This window comes from Muntiacus reevesi, chromosome 4, assembly GCF_963930625.1.
Source record: "Muntiacus reevesi chromosome 4, mMunRee1.1, whole genome shotgun sequence".
NCBI classification, from domain to species: domain Eukaryota; kingdom Metazoa; phylum Chordata; class Mammalia; order Artiodactyla; family Cervidae; genus Muntiacus; species Muntiacus reevesi.
This window is the reverse complement of record NC_089252.1, coordinates 170,838,239-170,857,706: the sequence shown is the minus strand read 5'-3', so window position 1 is coordinate 170,857,706 and position 19,468 is coordinate 170,838,239. Positions and strand designations below refer to the sequence as shown.

Sequence of the window (19,468 nt, the reverse complement as noted above, 5' to 3'; positions counted from 1 at the left end):
AACTGCTTTGGAATAGATCCAGAATGTTAGATGTCTGTAGGGTATTTTAGTTCAGTTTCTAAAGGCTACATAGAGGGCCACGTTGATGGGATTCCTCATAGAGAATACAGTTTTAAAGCATCTCAGTGTGGTGGTGGTGGTTTAGTCGCTAAGTCCTGTCTGACTTTTGTGACCTCATTGACTATAGCCCTCCAGGTTTCTCTGTCCATGGGATTCTCCAGGCAAGAGTACTGGAGTGGGTTGCCATTTCCTTCTCCAGGGGATATTCCCAGCCCAGGAATTGAACCCAGTCTCCTGTGTTGCAGGCAGATTCTTTACCAACTGAGCTACAAGGGAAGTTACCATCTAGGGACCTCTGAAGTCAGATCAGTTTGAGAGACCCTCTGAGTTAAACGTGGTTTTCTCTTGGTCTATGACCTTTAAGTCTAAAACCCCTCTGATTCAGGATTCTCTGAGTCAGGATTCTAGGCTTAGAGGTCATAGACCGAGAGAAAAACACATTTAACTCAGAGGGTTTCTCAAACTGATCTGACTTCAGAGGTCCCTAGATTTAAAATCTTGTTAAAAATATGGGTGCTGAGTAATAGGGACAGTTCCTACACTTTGAGAAATTTCCATATTTAGGTCTCAAATTAAGAAAGACTTAATAGGGATTTCCCTGGTGATCCAGTGGCCAAGACTCTGCACTCCCAATGCAGGGGCCTGGGTTTGTTCCCTGGTCAGGGAATCCCAAGATCCCTCATGCCACAACCTAAGAGTTCTCATGCCTCAAGGATCAAAGGTCCTTGCCAGAACTAAGACCCAGTGTAGCTAATTGTTTTTTTTTAAGACTTAACAGTGAGAATTACAAGGCCCGAGATACCAGCCACTTCAGGCTAAAAGAGCTACTTTATTAAGATGCATAGTGTCCCCTCACAGCATCCAATGTAATAGAATGAGAATGCAGAATCTGAAGTCTGTGTGGTAATCTGGCCACTTAATAATGATTTTAGGTAAGTTACTTATCTTTGCACCTCACTTTCCTCATTTGTACCCATCGCATTGGGCTGTTGTGAAAATTAAATGGGTTAATACATGAAAAGTGCTTAAACCAAGTATTTGGTGTAAAGTGAGAGTTGGATAGAAGCCATCATTACTAACCACCTGGGGAAACTTCAGCTGGATTTGGTGTCCAGGCATCCAACTGGAAAGGCCTGCTTGGGAGTGTCTTGTCAATATAATTTGCATAACGGTTGAGGTCTTGCTGACGTCAAGGTCTCCTTGCAGCTCCAGGTCAGATATAGTCCTGGAAGTAGTTCCTGTCACACAACAGTCCCACAGTCACCCCACCAACCTTGCTTCCTACCCAACTCCCAAAGCACCAGGAAGTGAAACAAAGCCCCGTGCTTCCGACTCACCCTTGTCCCTCTCTTCCCATCCCCCAGGGTTCCACTTCCTCCTCCTCCTTTTCACCTTCCATCTCCTATCCTAAATGGCTCCCAGAATGGGAACTAGAGGCGGGAAAAGCCTGGGAGACATGACACAAAAGTGAGGTGCGCTCCCCTGCCCCACCCCCAATTCCCTTATTTCATGCATATCCACCTTTCTCAGAAGGCAAGCCATTTCTCACTCAAACTGAGATAACATCTCTGAGGCTGGAAATGTTTTATCCCAAGGGTGGATTTACCACAGAGTCACATTTGAATCAGAAATTTCACTGGGCAGTTTTGAAGAGTCCTAAGGGAATGGAGACCTCTGCCAAGAGTAAGTTTCTCAGAGAAAAAGGGTCAACCTCTTGGAAAGGCTTTGGGAGCCAACTGTGTGGTCATCCATGGCCTCATTCTGACGTCCGGATTGTCCTGGGACCCTGCACTGGGGTGGGGACAGTCCCAGATTTGGGCCACCCTCCACTCCCACGCCCAACCTCACAGTCTCAGCTGTTTCACTGAATGTTGCATCAGGGATGGTGATGAAATCAGTATCAGCGGATTTTACCCATGGATGCAACAGGCTGAAGGACCAGCCAGGGTCGCTGACACACTGCACCTTCAACTAGCCAGAACCCTGGACTTTCTAGCCACGGCGAAGGGCTTGGTGATAGGATATCTCCAGTTGGATTTCTAGACCTCACTTACACACTGATATCCCCTACCCCCAAATCACCCGAACCCCACAGAGCCCAAGAAACTTGGGCCACTAAGGTTGAGGAATCAGATGGTTCTTAGCAACAGCTCTCTCCTCCCAACAGGCCCCCCCAGCCTCCAGAGTGAGGCCTGAAGGGAGGGAGCAGTAGTACCTTTTACTGAACAGATGTGGCTTCCCAGTTCACAAAATGCTTTCATGTCCATTCTCTCCTAGTGAAAACACTTCTCAACAGAGAAAAAGAAGCCCTCTTATTCTTGGATTGAGGGCATCAGGTGGGAACCCAGCTTCATTCCAAACTGAGCTTGCCATCCTATTGGGAGATAAGTGAGTGCCTCTGTTTTGGTTTTTACTCAGGCAGGAGGTGAGGAAATTAGGTTTGAAGGGAGGGCTAATATAGCTTAGGGACACAAAAAGATGAGAAGGTTAAACAGGAAGGAAGTTGAGACTAGATTCATTTAAATATTTGCTGTTCCCACCCCTCCCCCCGTCCTCGGCCACTTTGATTCCTGGAGAGCATTACACAGAAGTCTCATCCCAGGCCTCCAGCCACAGCCACCACACGACTCATCTCCCCTGGAACTGAGGCTACTTACCTGGGCTCCCCACGGAGGGGGATGATGCAGGAGGGGAATCCCACCTGCTGTGAGTCACCTGCTAGTTTAAAGGGCGGGTCTCACAATGCAGGGACCTTAAAAAGAGACTCAGAGAACAAGGGGAGAAAATCCACAGGAAGCAGCTCAGAAGCACGGTGAGCACAGAACAGACAGAATCGGATTCAGAGCAAGGGGAAGTGGACAGAGGTCCCACAGGACTGCACGGCACGCAGCCAGCCGGACTGGAGAGGCAGGCCACGAGATGCTGGGGGACGGAGCCGTGCTGCTGCTGCTGCTGCTGCTGCCCTGGACAGCTCAGGGCCGGGCTGTGTCAGAGGCCGGCGGCCCCGCTTGGGCTCGGGGCCAACAGCTCTCACGGCAACTCTGCATGCTAGCCTGGAGCGCACACCTACCAATGGGACATGTGGTGAGTGGCAGCCCCTAGAGCCTATCTGAGCTCTCCAAGGCTATGGTGGAAGATGCTGTGGCCTGGGGTGGAAGCTGGAGGGTTGAAAGCCATCAGCGGTAAGAGAGAACAGTGGTTGAGAGAACCCCTGGAGAAGGGATCCAGGGAGAGTAAGGACCCAAAGGTCCAGGTGGGATTTGAGAGTACTTATTTCTCTACTCTTCCCACCCCTCCCCCATTTCAGGATCTACCAAGAGAAGAAGGAGGTGATGAGACTACAGATGATGTCCCCCGTATCCAGTGTGAGGATGGCTGTGATCCACAAGGACTCAGGGACAACAGCCAGGTACAAGGACGAGGTTGGGCCCCCCGGAAAAGGGGACTGGAGACAGAGCCGGACACCATGGAGAATGAGTGAAGTTGTATCTGTCCTTGTCCATTCAGCCTGCTGTGGCAATAAACCGCAGACTCAGGAGTTTATAAACAACAGACATTTATTTCTCACAGCTCCAGAGGCTGGAAGTCTGAGGTCAAGGTGCCGGTGTGGTTAAGTGAGGGCCCTCTTCCGACCAGACTTCTTGTCTCCTCACATCGTGGGAAGGAGCAGGGAGTTCTGTGGGTCTCTTTTATGAGAGCAATAATTCCACTCATGAGGGCTGCATCCTCATGACCTAGTAACTTCCCAAAAGTACCACTTCCTACCACCACCACACTGGGGGGCAGGATTTCAACACATGAATTTCACAGGGACGCAAACATTCAGATCACAGCCGTGTCTTAATGGTAAATATCAGCTGAGTCTTTGGCGGAGGAATCAGAAGGGGTCTGTTTTGTTTGATTTTGGCTGACCTGTGCTGTGCCCAGCCAGGCATCAAACCCATGGCCCCCGCAGCGGAAGCGTGGCGTCTTAACCACTGGACCGCCTGGGAAGTCCCCGTATCAGTTTTCTTTCACGGCTTTCTTTCCCCCCCAGTCCTGCTTGCAAAGGATTCATCAAGGCCTGGTTTTTTACGAGAAGCTGCTGGGTTCAGATATTTTCACAGGAGAGCCTTCTCTACTCCCAGATGGCCCTGTGGACCAGCTTCATGCCTCCGTACTCGGCCTCAGGGAACTCTTGCAGGTATGAACTAGGGGCCTGGAGGAGAGGGGCTTGCAGGTGTCAGAGACGGGGCCTGGGGTAGGGGTGGGGTGACGACATATAGAGTCCTCTCTGATGGTGTCCTGTGTCCTTTCAGCCCGAGGGTCACCACTGGGAAACTGAGCAGGCGCCAGGCCCTACTCCCAGCCAGCCATGGCAGCGCCTCCTTCTCCGTCTCAAGATCCTTCGAAGCCTCCAGGCCTTTGTGGCTGTAGCTGCCCGGGTCTTTGCCCATGGAGCAACAACTCTGAGTCCCTAAAGCCAGAAGCTCAAGGATGACACCCAGACCTCCATGGCTCAGTAATGCTAAGATCAATCTATCAACCTAGACACCTGTGAGCGAACAAGTTCATCAGTCCATTAATTTTAATGAGACTTATTCTGTTGAAAAATTACCAAAACTGACTGACTTATGATGTTGACCTAGGAGAGGCTGAATATTTATTACATGGGAAGGGAATTTGGGGATTATTTATAGTGGCAGGAGCTTGGGGATGAGGATTATTTATCATATTTATACTGAATTATGTACTTTTTTCAATAAAGACTTATTTATGTGGATCTCTAAGTCTAGGCTTGTCAGTAAAAAGAAACAGAATGGAAAAATAGGGGCAAAGCACTACAAAATGCATCCTTCTGCTCTGCAGGGCTGCGGTGGAAAGGGGTCTTACCTCATGACCCCTTGGTATGTAGAGTAACTGGGGTCTTTTTGGCCATAGTCCCTGCTAAGGCTGAGCAAGCTGAATGAGGTTACAAGGGACTGCAATTGGGAAGTATGGCTCCTAAGCTTGGCCCTCTCTTGCTCCTTGGCCCAGGGCTTCCTTCCCTGCTTTCTTGGCCAAGAGTGTATTTGGCCAGTGACAGGAGTCCCCAGGCACTGCAGGATCGGAAGTCAGAGCTGCTTTAAGCAGAAAGGGCATCCCAGAAAGATGAGTGAGTCTTATCAGTCACTAAGATGTTGAAAGCCTTCTATCCTGGAAAGAAGCCACTGCCCTGAGCCTTGCAGGTGCCTCCTAACTGTCCTGGCCTGCCCTTGAATGCCTGTACCTCCCAGCACAGAGGCAGCCTGCAGGCTCCTAGTCGGAGCCATGGGTAACATCTCTTCTGATGCATTGCTGCCTCTGCCTTACCCATATCATGCTTCTCCCTCACATCCCCCAGGGTTAACCCAGTTTAGAAGGGGCACATGCCTCATGTCCCATCCTTGGAGAGCAACATCCTGGTGTGAGGAGTCGGAGGGGCAAACGCACAGAAAGATCTGAGGAAATGTAGCTCCTAGTAGTCAGAAGGGCTCAAGGGCCCATCTGCATAGAAGTGGCTGAGGCTGAAGACGTCAGCTTCATCCGTGGTGTTCTGGCAAGGCAACAGCGGGTCGCCGTTGGGCATGATTTCCTCGATCCTCATGCTGTTCCTAAAGACTGGATCGTCCAGAGAAAGAGGTCAGGCCCTGATCGCAGACCAGGAGTTCCCGGACCAGCAGGGAAAGTGAGGGAAGATGGCAGCAGCGGCCCAGAGAGGGCCTGGGGGGCCTTAGGTGGGGTGGGGGAGGTATGTGTATCTCCTAATGAAATGAATCGCAGGGAAATCGGCCTTTCTCCAACGAGGAGCTTAGAACACAGGCTTTTTCTGTGGTGAGGGAGGGAGGGGAGCTGGGAAAGGCAACATGTCCTCTCTTCCCTGCTTGCAGACCATCACTTACTTTCCATGTCCTCGGTGTTCAGCTGTCTCAGATCATAAGGCAAATCCGGTTCTGGCATGGTCTGTAGATGGATCTCTGGAATAGGCTCCAGCTGCAGTTCTGGCCCCAGGTGTGGTTCTAGGACTTCCTGTGACATCTGGCCTAGTATGGGCTCAAGTGTGGGCTCCAGCACGGGCTCCATGCTCAGATCCAATCCTGCCTCCAGCAGAGGCTCTAGGTCCAGGCCTGGCCCGTGCTCAGGCTCCGATACAAGCCCCAGTTCCAGCTCTAATGACTCCAGGTCTGGGTCCAGCTTGAGCTCCGGCAGTTGCTGCAGTTCATCCACCTGTCTGGATACCCGATACAGACGAAAGAGCAGGGCTCAGTTGTTTAGGTGAAGTGGGGAATGGCAGAGAAGGCAGAGGCTATCTTTCTACTCTAAAAAGGCATCAGAGCAGAGGGCTTAAGACCACAGGCGCTGGGATTAGGCTTCCAGAGTTTAAATCTTACCATTTACTAGTTGGGGGACCTCAGGCAAAGTGACCCAACCTCTCTGAGCCTAAACAACCATACTTTGGAATACTTGAGAGGCAGTAGGATGGTTCAAATCAGGGCTCTGGAATTTGAGAGACTTGGACTACTGATCAGCCATATACCCGAGGCGTGACACATTAAACCTCAGGTTCCTCAGTTGGAAACGGTAATAACAGTATTTTCTGCCTCACAGGACTGTTATGAAGTTAGTAAATGAGAAAATGAACACAAAGCTTTTAGCCGAGTGCCTGACACATAATGAACTTTCATTAACTGTGGCTATTACCATTTCTGGCTTGGCTGGGTTCTCATAAGGATTAAAAGAAAAAGAATGTTCTAAAAGAATCTAGTACTATGCTTTGCATCAAGTGGATGTCCATTAACGTTAGTGATGATGACGATTATTATCAGGGAACCCTGATGGAGGCAAGCTAAGGATGGCAGCAGGAACAGAGAGAGAGGCCCAAAGAGCAGGAAAAAGCCCCAGAGGGCTGGGGAGCCCGGGCCGGTAGGAGAGAAGGCTGAGGAGACCCAAACTGGGACGATCTGGGTCACTGCATTAGCCAAGAAGGGGTAAGGAAGGTGGGCAGAGTTCATATCTCACCTGTTAGAGACAAAAATGAGCTTGTGTTTCAGGTATTTCTTCCGTTCCTCGGGATTAACTATGGGGGACAGACAGGAGGCAGGGGAGGTCAGTGGATTGGACACAGCGCCCCGGGGCCCCCTGTGCAGGTGGTCCTGCCTGCCGCGTCTGCCTGCTGACTAGCGTCCCACAGACAGACCCCTTCCCTCCTCTGGATGCTGGCTTTCCCACGACGCACCGGGAGAGCTGTGCTAATGGATGCCTGCGGACCCCTGCACTCCGCAAGGGAAAGGCATCAGTGGTTCTCACTTTTCTCCTGGGAGTAGCACCCAAAAGCCTCATCCCGGGGGATCCGCGGGTAGAGGAAGCGCAGTGGGTTCTCAGGTATGTTCTCCTCCGTCAGCATCTGGTACTGGCTGATGATCTTGGTCAGCGGCAGTGACTGCAGCACCTCCTTGGTGAAGGGCTGCACGGAGTTGATGAGCACCTCGTCTGGAGAGTGGATGGAGGGATAGGCAGGCCTGAGAGGAGAGGCTGGGCCACCCCAAACCTGCCAAGGGATCTGGGACAGAGCCGGGGAGCCAAGGGCAGGAGAGGGGAGGAAAGGAGGCTGAGGGGGCGGCGGGGCTGCTGACCGTCATCTTGGTGTTCCACCCAGGAGCAGGTAATGCCCCCCTCCAACGTCTCGCTGAAGCGCAGCAGGAAGGTGCCCGAGACAGTCTTCTTCAGCAGCCGGCGCACCTGGTTCCGGCTCACGAAGCCCATGATGCGTCTGCAGCGCGGAGAGCAGCTGTGAGGCCCTGCTGCTTCCGGCTCCCCGTGCAGACGGACAGAGTGCCAGGGCTGGGCCCCAGCTCGGCCAGCCTGTTACAGACGGCTCTGTGCTGGCCAGGTCATTTCACTAGACTGACAGTCTCCACCCCCCAGGGCTGCAGGAGGTGTGACGTTTCAGTGAGAGCAGGCGGGTGAACAGCCCCCTGTGAAAGGCACAGCGCTGCCCGAGCGGCGGCAGTGTGGCGGGCGGTGCTCAGGGGTGGGGTCAGACCGCCCCCCGGGCTCACTCCCTTAACCTCACGCCCTCGCTTGAGGGTGGCGACACCCGCCACGCAGCAGGGCTGGAAGGGTGACAGGAGCGAACTCATCAAGGGCACCTAGCGGGCTCTGGACCGCTGCGGACGCCTGCAAATGCAGGCCGGGAGACTGCCGCTGCGCACGTGCGGGGTGTGACCCTGCAGCGGGTTCGCACGCTCCCTCTCCCTGCCACACGGGGGCGCAGAGTCCCCGCTCCAGCCCGGGAAGGCCGCGGGGCCTGAGGGAGACGGACCAAGGCCTTACCCATCCTTCCAGAGATCCTTCAGGTGGTCATGTATCAGGTCCAGAATCTTGTCGAGCCACGTCCAGAACGGTAGCTTGCCAGGGGGACTCTCTCGCTGGAGGAGGGACAGCAAGGCACGAAGGGGTGCAGAGCTGCCCCGGGGGTGGAGGGGGAGGGCCGGGACCCAGCTGCAAGGGATGCGGGGGATTACCTTAATGAAGTCGACCCAGGGCAACGACGCACCCTCGGTCCTGGAGTTCTGCCCTGTGGAAGGACAGTTCAAGATGATGGAAGGAGGCAGGGCCAAAGGTCCTGGGGCAGGAAGGATGGAGGGCGGGCAGACAGAGGCGGGGAGGCTGAGAGAAAAGAGGTGTCCGCACCGAACAGCTTGTCCCTCAGCATGCACAGCTGGTCTGGGTCCAGGCCTCGCTTAACGTAGGAGGAGAACTGCCAGCTGAGAGCAGGGCCCAGCAGGCTCCACGGGGCCTTCGGGGGGTTGGAGAAGAACTGCTGGTCCTGCGGAGGCGGGAGGGGACAGGGTGGCTCAGAAGCAGGGCCCTCACACCAAGCTCCACGCCCCACCCGGCATCCCTTCCCCGGCGGGCCCCACCTCCTACCTCGGGGTTTGGGCTGAGCAGATTGAACCACAGAACCGAAGCCCAGGCAATTGAGAGCTGGTTCATGTTAGAAATAATCACCACAGGGAGGGTGTCCGTCTGAGGAGGGGACAGAAATCACCAACGAGGGATGTGAGGTTTCCAACTGCAGACGTTTGCTAAGGGCCTGACCACAGCCTACCCTGAAGGGTTTCTGCTTAGCCCCTCCTTCTGTCTCCCCACAAAGGCACTTCATTTTCACTCACTGTCAGCTCCTGCTTCAGACCCTGGTAGGTGTATCTGACTGTGAAGCTAATGATGTGCAATTCCTCTGTAACGGACAGCGGCCCCTGGGACAACACAAGGCTCGGTGATCAGAGTGCCCCTAGCAACTTCCTCCTGCCCCCAACCCTCTGTCCAGGCCTCACCTTATTGTTGCCTTTTCCTGAACCCCCTGAACGCTGCTCCACCAGAGTCTGTGAACGGAAGAGAGGGAGAAAGAATGCCAGAGAAGAGACCCCAGGGCCCCTGGAACCCCGGTTTTGCCCTCAGGACTTCCCAGGGCCTGGGAACGTCCCCCAGCCTGTTCCACGGCACTGCAAGCTTATTAAAACAGCATCCCTCTGGGACTTCCCTGATGGTCCAGTGGTTGAAAATCTGCCTTCTGATCGACACGGGCTCGATACCTGGTCTGGGAACTAAGATCCCACATGCCACAGGGCATCTACGCCCACATACCACAACTAGAGATCCTGTGTCACAACAAAGGTGCCATGTGCTGCAACTAAGATCCAATCCAACCAAATAAACAAAAATAAATATTAAAACAAACAAAAAAAGCATTCCTTCTTAACCACCTTACCAGGTAGCCGAAGTCCCAAATTAAGCCCTGAGTCTGGCCTTTCTCAGGGGTCAAAGTTTTCTGGTTTGAGGTCAGAAGGTTGAACTTCCGGAAGCTGTTCCAAGGAGAAAGAAGATACATGGAGGTCAGGAGCAGAGTCCGGCAGGGAAATAACAAAAGTTCCACTTCACTTCAGACCTCCCCCCTCCTTTCTCTGTGTATGCACTACACAGATCAACCTCCTCCTGGTCTGCGTCCCCAGCAGGCCCACAGTCACACGTGACTGTCTAGCTGGTGCAGTGCACAGAGTCTGCAGCATCCTTGTTAGGTACCTACCCTTGTGATTTGGGAGGATTCCTAAAAAGAAAAAAAAAATCATTAGGAAACAAAATAATGTAGCAGTAAGGGATTCAGTCTTTGGGGTCAGACAGACCTAAGTTCAAATAGCTCACCAGTTATGTGGCTTGCACTAGAGACATAAATTCTCTGAAGTTACTTCTTCATTTGAATAGTGCATTGATAATATATAACTCCTGGGGTTCCTGTGACAATTTTAAATTGAGTACTTGACAAGCTACATGTCACACAGTAAGGACTCAAAAGGGATGAACTATTTCTATGAGGTGGCAACGGAAGGGGAAAGAACACAGCCCAAGGGCCTGGTTGTGAATGGTAGCTGTCTCCTCCACTCCATCACCCCATGTCCTGGGCGCCTCCTGGTCCCACCCTTCACCTGCCCCAACTAACCTGTCAACGGAGACTTCCACAGTCAGTGATTCATTGCCTTCCTGGAGTCTCACTAGCAGCCTGGAGGAGAGGGAGGTAGATGGGGGGAAGTGGTCAACCTCAATCTCCTGGATAGAACAGATGTTTAAAAAAGATAAGGGAAGAGATGAGAAGAGGTAAGTGGACCGAGGGGAAATGAGAGAAGAAACAGCTCAGAGTGAGAAGATCTGAGAAGCCAAACAGCACACAGTGTCAGGGCTGGAAAAAGGAAGGAGGAATGAGTTCTGAGATGCCAACCTTGTTCGGACGGTGAACTTGCTCCCTGTCTTGAGGATGAGGGGTCGATGAAGAGTTTGGGGCATGCAGGGCTGATTTTCTACTACAAAGGCTCTGGAGAGATGTGGAGAGAATACAAGAGGTCAGTATCTGTGAGAACGGCCCCCTGAGGGTCCCGGTCCCGGCCTCCAGACCTGTGGAGCAGGCGCTGCAGCAGCTCTGTGACCTGGGCCTCCCGCAGGTCCACGCCTTTGCTCAGAGGGTCCCCCTCGTAGGAGACCATGTGACTCAACTCCCTCAGCTCCTTCAGCAGCTGCCGCAGGTGGAACAACAGCTTTGCTCCATCTGTGAACCTGGGTGATGACACAACCCAAGGAAGAAAGAATCGTGAGTTTCCTGGAACCCCCAGACAGGCTCCAAAAGCTCCTTTTTAACTATGTGGAAAGTCATAAACTGATTGGGACAAAAAAAGAATCCAGGAAGTGTATGAAAGATTATTCAACATTGTCCATAATGCAGGGAATGAAAATGAAAGCCACTTTCACATATAAAACCAGTAAAAGATTCATTAACATAATAAAGCTAACACATGATGCTTGATCTCTACTTCTTTTTTTAAAGTGCTTTACACATCTTCATGCATTTAATTCTTAAAACAATCCTGTGAGGTAGGTACCATTTTATCTCTATTTTATGGAGGATAAAGCTGAGGCACAGAGAGAGAGTGAAGTGACTTGCTCAAGGTCATAAAACTAATAAGGAGTGAAGTTGTATGTGGCCCCAGGCAGTCTGGCTGTACAATTCATACTTTTTTTTTTTTAACTCATACTTTTAACTTCTATATTTTACTTTTTTTATAATAAGAAATAATAGCAATAGACAATGTGGTAACAGGAAAACAATCGTCCACTACATAAAAGCAAACAGATTGGGATAACAGTTTGGAACTATTTTTTAAAAAGCCTTAAGAATGTACATATGTTTTACAGTATTCCATCTCTAACATACATCCTAAGGAAATAATCAAACAAACGGACAGACAGATGGTCACAGTTCATGGCTTTGTTGTCTGTAATAGAAAAATTAGAAACAATTGGTATTGGGTATATGTGGTGTTAATTTAGTCGCTAAGTCATGTTCAACTCTTTGAGATCCCCAGGTATAAATTATGTTATAGTTACATTGTGGAATACTATGCAACCATTAAAAATAATGATAGAATAGCTGGAAAATTTTAATATGGAAAATATCCAAAAATATTAAATTAAAAAATATAAGATAGCATACATATATGGTATAATCTGACTTTTGTTTAAAACAGATGTATATTTGTGTATATGCATAGGGAAAATCTGGAGAAATGTATTCAAAAGCATTAACAGTGGGTACCTCTGCATGATCACATTATGCAGATGGATAATTTTTACTTCTTTTCCTCTTTTCGGTAGTCTGAAATTTTTTCAATTGGCATATATTTACAATCAGAAAAAGCAATAAAGCTCTTTGTAAATAAAAACAATGAAATAAAAGAACTACACAATAACAGCAGCACCACCAAGAAGATATCCTCCAACCCGGGAATATCGCTTCCAGTAACTTACAGAAATAATTAGGGCTGTAAATAAAGATGTCACTATGAGGGTATTTCTGGAGGAGGAAAAGGCAATGCACTCCAGTATCCTTGCCTGGAAAGTTCCACGAACAGAGGAGCCTGACAGGCTACTGTCGACGGGGCCACAAAGAGTTGGACACAACTCAGCACACACGCAAACGCACAAGAGGTTCTTCACTGCGGCACAACAGCGGGAAATGGAGAATCCCCGGCAGCCCAGTGGTTAGCACTTCCACTGTAAAGGAGCCGGGTTCGTCCTCGGTCACGGAACTAAGATCCCTCAAGCCAGCACAGCATGGCCACAAATAAAAAAGGTAAGACACCACTCCCAGGCCATGGTCTGCCAATCCTGCAGCTGTAATTTAAACACTTATCCTGCACCCTAACCCTATACACCTGTTTTCAATTCACCTAACAGTTGTGATGCATTTTTACTTATTTACTTGTTAACTGTCAGCTGCACCTCACGGCAGGCGGGGCCTTAGGTCCCTGACCAGTGATCGAACCCAGGCCCTCTGCAGTGGAAGGGCGCAGTCTTGCCACTGGGCCGCCAGGCAAGTTGCCTGCCGTATATTTTTAATAAATTGCTGCTGCTGCTGCTAAGTCGCTTCAGTCGTGTCCGACTCTGTGCGACCCCACGGATGGCGGCCCACCAGGATCCCCGTCCCTGAGATTCTCCAGGCAAGAACACTGGAGTGGGCTGCCATTTCCTTCTCCAATGCGTGAAAGTGAAAAGTTAAAGTGAAGCCGCTCAGTCATGTCCGACTCTTCTCGACCCCATGGACTGCAGCCCACCAGGCTCCTCCATCCATGGGATTTTCCAGGCAAGAGTACTGGAGTGGGGTGCCATTGCCTTCTCCGTTTAAGAGAGTAAATTGTAATAAAATTTTCTCATGAGAAAATATTAAATAATAGGTATCTTTCAAATCAAATATATTGAAGGACACATTATTTTTTTTTACGTCACAATAGATAATATAAAATAGTTTACTAGAAAACAATAGCAAGAAATTAAAAGCAACCTGAATATCCAAATATAGGTGTTTATTAATTAAATTATATTACCCCCATAAAGGGAACTATGACACATGTATTAAAAGTATCATGGGTAGGGACTTCCCTGCTGGTTAAGACTCCAGGCTTCCACTGCAAGGGGCATGGGTTTGGTCCCTGCTTGGGGAATGAGGATCCCACATGTCATGTGGTATGGCCAAAAAAACCATATCACAAGTAAATATTATATACTGCTAAGTTAAAAAAACAAACTCACAGGTCTCAAAGTAGTTTGAACAATACATTTCAATTTTTGTTTAATAATATTATAGTAGCTACAACTGGATATTAAGGTAACAGGTAATTTTCTTTTCCTTTTTTCGCGGCATTATATTCATTGCACTAAAAAAAGGTAAAAAGATATTTCTCTGGTGATTAAAGAGGCAGGAAAAATTGGACTGTGGATCAATTCATTATCTTCCCCAAAGCAAAGACTGGGCTCTGGGCTTGCTGGGTGGTAAGAATGAAGAGCAGCGTGAAGCCGCAGTCAGACAAGGGAGCTGAGGCCATTCTGGGGAGTAGAGATTAAGGAGGGCGGTGTCTCTCGTCATAAAGAGGCCATTGTGTGTGTGCTCAGTCACTCGATCGTGTCTGACTGTGACCCCACGGGCTGTAGCCTGCCAGGCTCCTGTGTCCATGGGATTTCTCAGGCAAGAAAACTGGGGTGGATCGCCATGTCCTCCTCCAGGGGATCTTCCCGACCCAGGGACTGAATGCGGGTCTCCTGCATTGCAGGTGAATTCCTTACCACTGAGCCACCGGAGAAGCTCATTCGGGGCATTATAATCTACAAAGCACAGGCGGTAGTTAGGAGTAGGGACAGTTGAGCGAGCGTGAGGTGGGGGAGCTGCCTCTCACCACTTTTCCAGCTGTTCTAACCCTCCAACAGGGGGCGCTCCAATGCAGGCTTTCTGCTGCTGGACTTTCCACTCCTCCAACTTGGGCAGCAGTAGCTCAATTAAGGTAGTTAACTGGCCTAGCAGGGCTTTGGAGACATCCAGCACCTCCTACAGTAGACATAAAGTAAGCACTGAGAGCCTCTCACCATTACCCTCCACCATCCAACGAGGCGTGAAGAGACAAAGGAACCAAGGCCAGGAAGCCAGGGCTCCTGATGCCTCATTTCCCCCAGTTCCCTGCTGCCCACTCCTTCTGTCCTCTGACTCCCACCTTTCTCTGTCTGTCCAGTTCATTGAGTGTTTCCTGAAGAATGTCCATCCGTCTGGTCTGACGGGGGTCCAAAGAAGGTGTCTTCACTGGATGGCAGCAGAGGGCGGGAGACAAGTGCTCAGACCTAGGGCTCCTCCCCCTCTCCTCCCTGACCCAGACCTCAACTAGAGGCAGGAGAGGGGAGTTTCAAAGGGAGAAGAAGGGGAACCAGGAGAAGCACAGGCCCTGTGGCAAACTCTGGGCCACAGTGAGAGATCTTGCCTCTGGGCCCTCAGGCAAACTCTGCATCACCTTGCTAGAACCAGAAGCCCACTCCATCGGCCAAGGCAGTTTCCCAAACACCTCCTCCAACCTTCACCAGCTATCCCTCGGTTTACATCACTGCCCTGACCTCTATGACATACCCTGTCACCTCCAGCGTTGCAGGGCAGCAGGACTAAAACCAGCAAGATGCAGCCACAAGTGGTCACCACTTGCTGGGACTTTTCCCTTCTGCTCTACCCTACCCCCCGCCTCCCGGTAGGCACCCCACCCCGCTAAGTGCCGTCTACCTGATTTCTCGATGTTGTATCGGAAACAGAAGACATCCTGCTGATCTTTCAGTTGGCTGATGGATTTCACCAGCTTCTGCAGAAGAGGTGAGACCCCAGTGAGGCTGCCTCCGTGAGAGGAGGCAGGTTGAATCCTGCCCACCCTGGCTCTCGCCGCATCTACCAACCTCCTTCATAGCTTGTAATTTCAGGATCCGGGAATCCAGTTCATGCTGCTGGCTCTCCCCAGGTGCTTCAGGGGCTGGCTCTCGTTGCTCCTGAAATAAAAGGCTATGAGCCCTTTTCAACTCTGACCTGTCACCCCTAAAATCCGGACCGGAAATTAAATCACAGGATGTGGAGAGATCTTGTTCTGAGGCAAATTTCCTGAGTCTTTTGCATGGTCCCTTTCTACTCCAGGAGCTTTTCAACACACCACCAAATTGTTCTCACCAGCTGAGCCCTCTGAGCCCAGGTCAGAATTCTTTTTTCTTCCAGAAGGAGGTTAAAGATCATCTCAGCCAACTGGGTAGAGCCAGTGGGAAGGGCCTGCAGTAGGAAAAGAAGAAGAAGTGATAGAACTCAACTGCCATCAATGAACTACCACCTCAGACCCTCCCTACTGGTGACCTCGGTACTCTCCCCTTCTTTAGGATCCCAAGCCCTACCCCTTTTCACCACTGGTTCCTCAAACCCTAGCCTCTTTAATAGGATCACCTAGACTCTGCCCTTCTCTCTTCCAGGGATCCCCTAAATCCAGACTCTGTCCTTTTCCCCCAAAATCTTCTCCTGTTCATTTGAATCTCCAGGTCTTGTTCCACGTTCCATATCCAGAAAGTCCTCCTCTTCACTCAGCTCCCATTCCTACTCTGTTATCCCCCGCTCCTCCGAGTACCTGAATGTCCCGATAGAATTTTCGCAAGTTGTGCTGTAGCAAAAAATACTCAGGGTCTTGGCTGCATCGGCCACACTCAGAGTTGAGTTGGTCCAAGAAGTGGAAGAATAGCATATTAGCCATGGCAGCATCGTTTCCCAGTGCGGCTTCCTGCCTGGGGACCAGGAAGAACAAGGATGAGTGTGTCAGAAGGACTGGTACTATTGTGAGGCCTTTAACCCCTTCCAGGTGTCTCCAGGATCCTGGGGGCTCAGGAGAAAGAAATCACTCTCTTCATTCCCCCGATTCCCAGAAGGCCTCACCAGTTCTGATCTTCAATCCAGACAGCCAAGTGCTGTCGAACGTCCATCGGCAGGAGGCTGTTTGAGTAGAGCTCATGCAGCTGGTCCTGAAACGGGCTGTCAAGGTTCTGCAGCATCTCCCACTGCGCCATCTGGGGTCTGAGCCTGAAGGATGCAGATTCCCAATTAGAAACTTTGCTAGACTAAATCATCCACAGTCTCATGATTATTTATTATTACAAATTTAAAAATTAAATCATATCAGCAACAAAAAAATTAAAGTCTAGATTGATCCCACTTCCAATCTTGGTCCCTTTTCCTTCTCTCCAGAAGTAACCAGTATTACCAGTTTGGTGCATATTTTTCCATGGAGTATTATTTAAGAGCTCCAATGTGTAGACCTTTTTTGTTTCAGTGGTAATTTTCAAATACACAACAAAGGTGAGTGAGTAGTACAAGGATCATCCATGTACCCGTCACCCAACTTCAACAATCAGTAATGGTATTTCCACAATCGTTATTTCATTTATCTCCCCAGTGAACTTATACATGCATTTGCTTGGTTTTGTACACACTTATGCTAGACCATTTAAAAGTCAGTCTTGAGTTTTTATTTCAGCATTATCCCTGCTGGCCCCAAACCTTTTATCAGAGGCTGAAACCTCCGTGGAGATAAACTGCTCTCCCAGTTGGAAGGAGGAGCTCCACTCTTTACCAGATGCTTAAGATGCCTAAACACTGTGGAAGGGGTCACTCAATCCCTAGGACTATGACACTTTTATGACCTCTGTCAATTTCTAATTCTTCATGTGGATTATCAACTTTGTGAGATAATCAACACACAAATTTCAATTGAGTGAAACCAATTTCACTCAAAACTGGTTTTTGCCGGTCACCAAACAGGCTGGGTGAAGAACTGTTCTCCTTACCTCTCCCTGCCCACTGCCATCTGTCTGTTTAGAAAATCTAAACTTCTTGCAGCCTAAGCCTAACAGAAAAGAATAAACACCCCCTTCTGTGGGCTAAGAAAAGGTCACATGATTTAATTACAATCAAATGCTTAGGGTGGGAAAGATTCTTTTCCACCAGTAATCATTTCTTCCTCTGGGAAGTAGGAACAGGGGAAGAAAAGAATTGGGCAGGGACTCGGCCGTTTTAACCCTTTTAATAGAGCTTGACTTTTTAAACTCTGTATTTGTATTGCTTAAAAAAAAAAAAAACAAATGACCAGGCCTCAGTTCCTAAGGAACTAATCAGCTTGTATTAATAAAGCAAAGCAGCAAGTAAACCCTGAGGTTTAAATATGAAAAATAAAAACAAAAAACCTGGCCTTCTTAAATAGATTGCAAACACGGAGGTTAAGGGCTAAAAACTCTTCTTTCTCCAGTTACCTATTACTCGTTCAGGTGCACATTTTGTTCTCCACAAGCTTTTCTGAATTGAACTGTAATTTTTTTCTTTTGCTGAGGATCAGAAATAACACAGACCAACCTCAAGAGTGGGATGGGGTGGGAGGAGGTTCGCGAGGGAGGGCACACACATATACCCATGGCTGATTCACGCAGATACATGGCAGAAGCCAACACAGTACTGTGAAGCAATTACCCTCCAATAAACCACACACACACAGACCAAAAGGCAAAAGTGTTGGCCGAGACGCTGAACCGATGCAACAACGCCAGATTTCGGGTCTCGGAAGTAGGGGTGTTTCTGGAGTGGGGCGTTACGACTGGACCCCTAGGTTGGCAGGAGGGGCACCAAGCGACAGCTCCTATTTCTACCTGGAAACAGAGTCTGACCCCTCCGGGGTGTACCCGCCAGGGCCCACCTTCCATCTGAGGAGAAAACTCGCGGCTCCACCTACACCCCCGCGCGCCCCCTCAAGGCCAGTACCTGGTCAGGGTCTCAGGCCCAGGTCCCTGCAGCAGCTCCGGCCCAGGCTTCCGGTCGCCAGAAAGCGTTCCGGCTCCAGGGCCTCCAGACACGCCCTCGGCTTCTGCCGGCGTCTCGGGCCCGCCCCCTTCCCGCCGGCTGAGAAAGAGGCAGAATCTCAGAGCGCGTCACGTCCAGACGGGCACCTCGGCGGCGGCTGCCAATCAGCCAAACGCTTCCCCAGGCCGCGAGCTCATTGGCGCCGCCACAGCGCCACCTCCCCGAGGGGCGGGGCAGGGGGAGCCTAAGCCACACCCCCAGCGGCCGCAAACGGTGGGCGGGCGCAGGCAAGCCCCGCCCCGTGCGTGCGGGGGGAGGAGCCCGGTCAGCAGAGTCGCTCAGGGCTGAAACAGCTGATTTCCGAGAATCGGAACCCACTCGGCGGAACCGAGACTAGTTCAAGATCTTGGAGGCGTGGATCTGAGAAGCGGGCGGAACTGCGACACTTTGGGACGGGAAGGGGAGGGCTGAAGTAGCAACAGCAATACCAATGGCAAAAGCTGCTTTATTGTCGGTACGGTGCTAAGCATGAGCACAGCGTATCGTTTCTAATTTCCACGAAACCTATTGAGATGCAAATCGTTACCCTCACTTTAGAAATTTTAAAAAACTGAGTTTGAAGAAATAAGTTACTAGTCAGCGGTCACTGAAGCTCTGACAAGTGGAGCCTGGATTCAAAGCCAAATCCTCTGATTCCAAACCACAAACTTTAAAATTCTTACGCGTTCCAGTACTGCTTTTCTCCTTGATAAGAAATCAGAGATTTGGATTCTGAACACACACATTACAACTTACAGGATACTAGGTCTAGTCGTCAGTGTTTACCACCTTCTTTTATTATTTACTTATTCATTTTTGGCCACATCGCCAATAGGTGAGCAGAAAAACGTTAGCTCTTCTCATTCCCCTCTTTCTTTGCCTTTTTGTAATCTCAGAACACTTAATTCTGATCTGGTTATGGATTGTAGTTTATAGAAGGGAATGATTCAGAGTAGAGTTCTGCTGGATTAAGTGGACTGGACTGAATTCTCTTTCGTCAGAGGTCACTATCTTTTTATTTTATTATTTTTTATTTTGGCTCTGCTGCATGGCTTGCATGATCTTAGTTCCCTGACCGGGGATTGAACCTAGGCCCTCTGTCAGTGAAAGGGTGGAGGCCTAACGGTTGGCTCCTACCAACTTCTT

The 19,468-nt window shown here is 50.0% G+C and overlaps 2 protein-coding genes across 2 annotated transcripts; one reads left to right on the top strand and one right to left on the bottom strand.

Moving 5' to 3' along the window:
* Positions 1–531: 531 nt before the first annotated feature.
* IL23A (interleukin 23 subunit alpha) lies at positions 532–4,520 on the top strand. Its single transcript, XM_065934892.1, has 5 exons — positions 532–992; positions 2,637–3,144; positions 3,368–3,469; positions 4,097–4,243; positions 4,359–4,520. Exons 2-5 carry the CDS (start codon positions 2,980–2,982, stop codon positions 4,518–4,520), a joined length of 576 nt encoding a protein of 191 aa, XP_065790964.1. The 5' UTR covers positions 532–992; positions 2,637–2,979.
* On the bottom strand, positions 3,600–18,372 carry STAT2 (signal transducer and activator of transcription 2). Its single transcript, XM_065934891.1, has 24 exons — positions 18,245–18,372; positions 16,373–16,516; positions 16,071–16,224; positions 15,629–15,724; positions 15,364–15,453; positions 15,197–15,272; positions 14,646–14,731; positions 14,334–14,482; positions 11,005–11,163; positions 10,832–10,924; positions 10,556–10,615; positions 10,145–10,165; positions 9,830–9,923; positions 9,396–9,443; positions 9,234–9,317; positions 8,989–9,087; positions 8,752–8,887; positions 8,583–8,635; positions 8,392–8,486; positions 7,692–7,828; positions 7,366–7,548; positions 7,078–7,135; positions 5,961–6,289; positions 3,600–5,679 (listed from the first exon to the last, which is right to left on the bottom strand). The coding sequence occupies exons 2-24, from the start codon at positions 16,501–16,503 to the stop codon at positions 5,537–5,539; spliced, it is 2,574 nt and encodes an 857-aa protein (XP_065790963.1). The 5' UTR covers positions 16,504–16,516; positions 18,245–18,372; the 3' UTR covers positions 3,600–5,536.
* Positions 18,373–19,468: the final 1,096 nt, after the last annotated feature.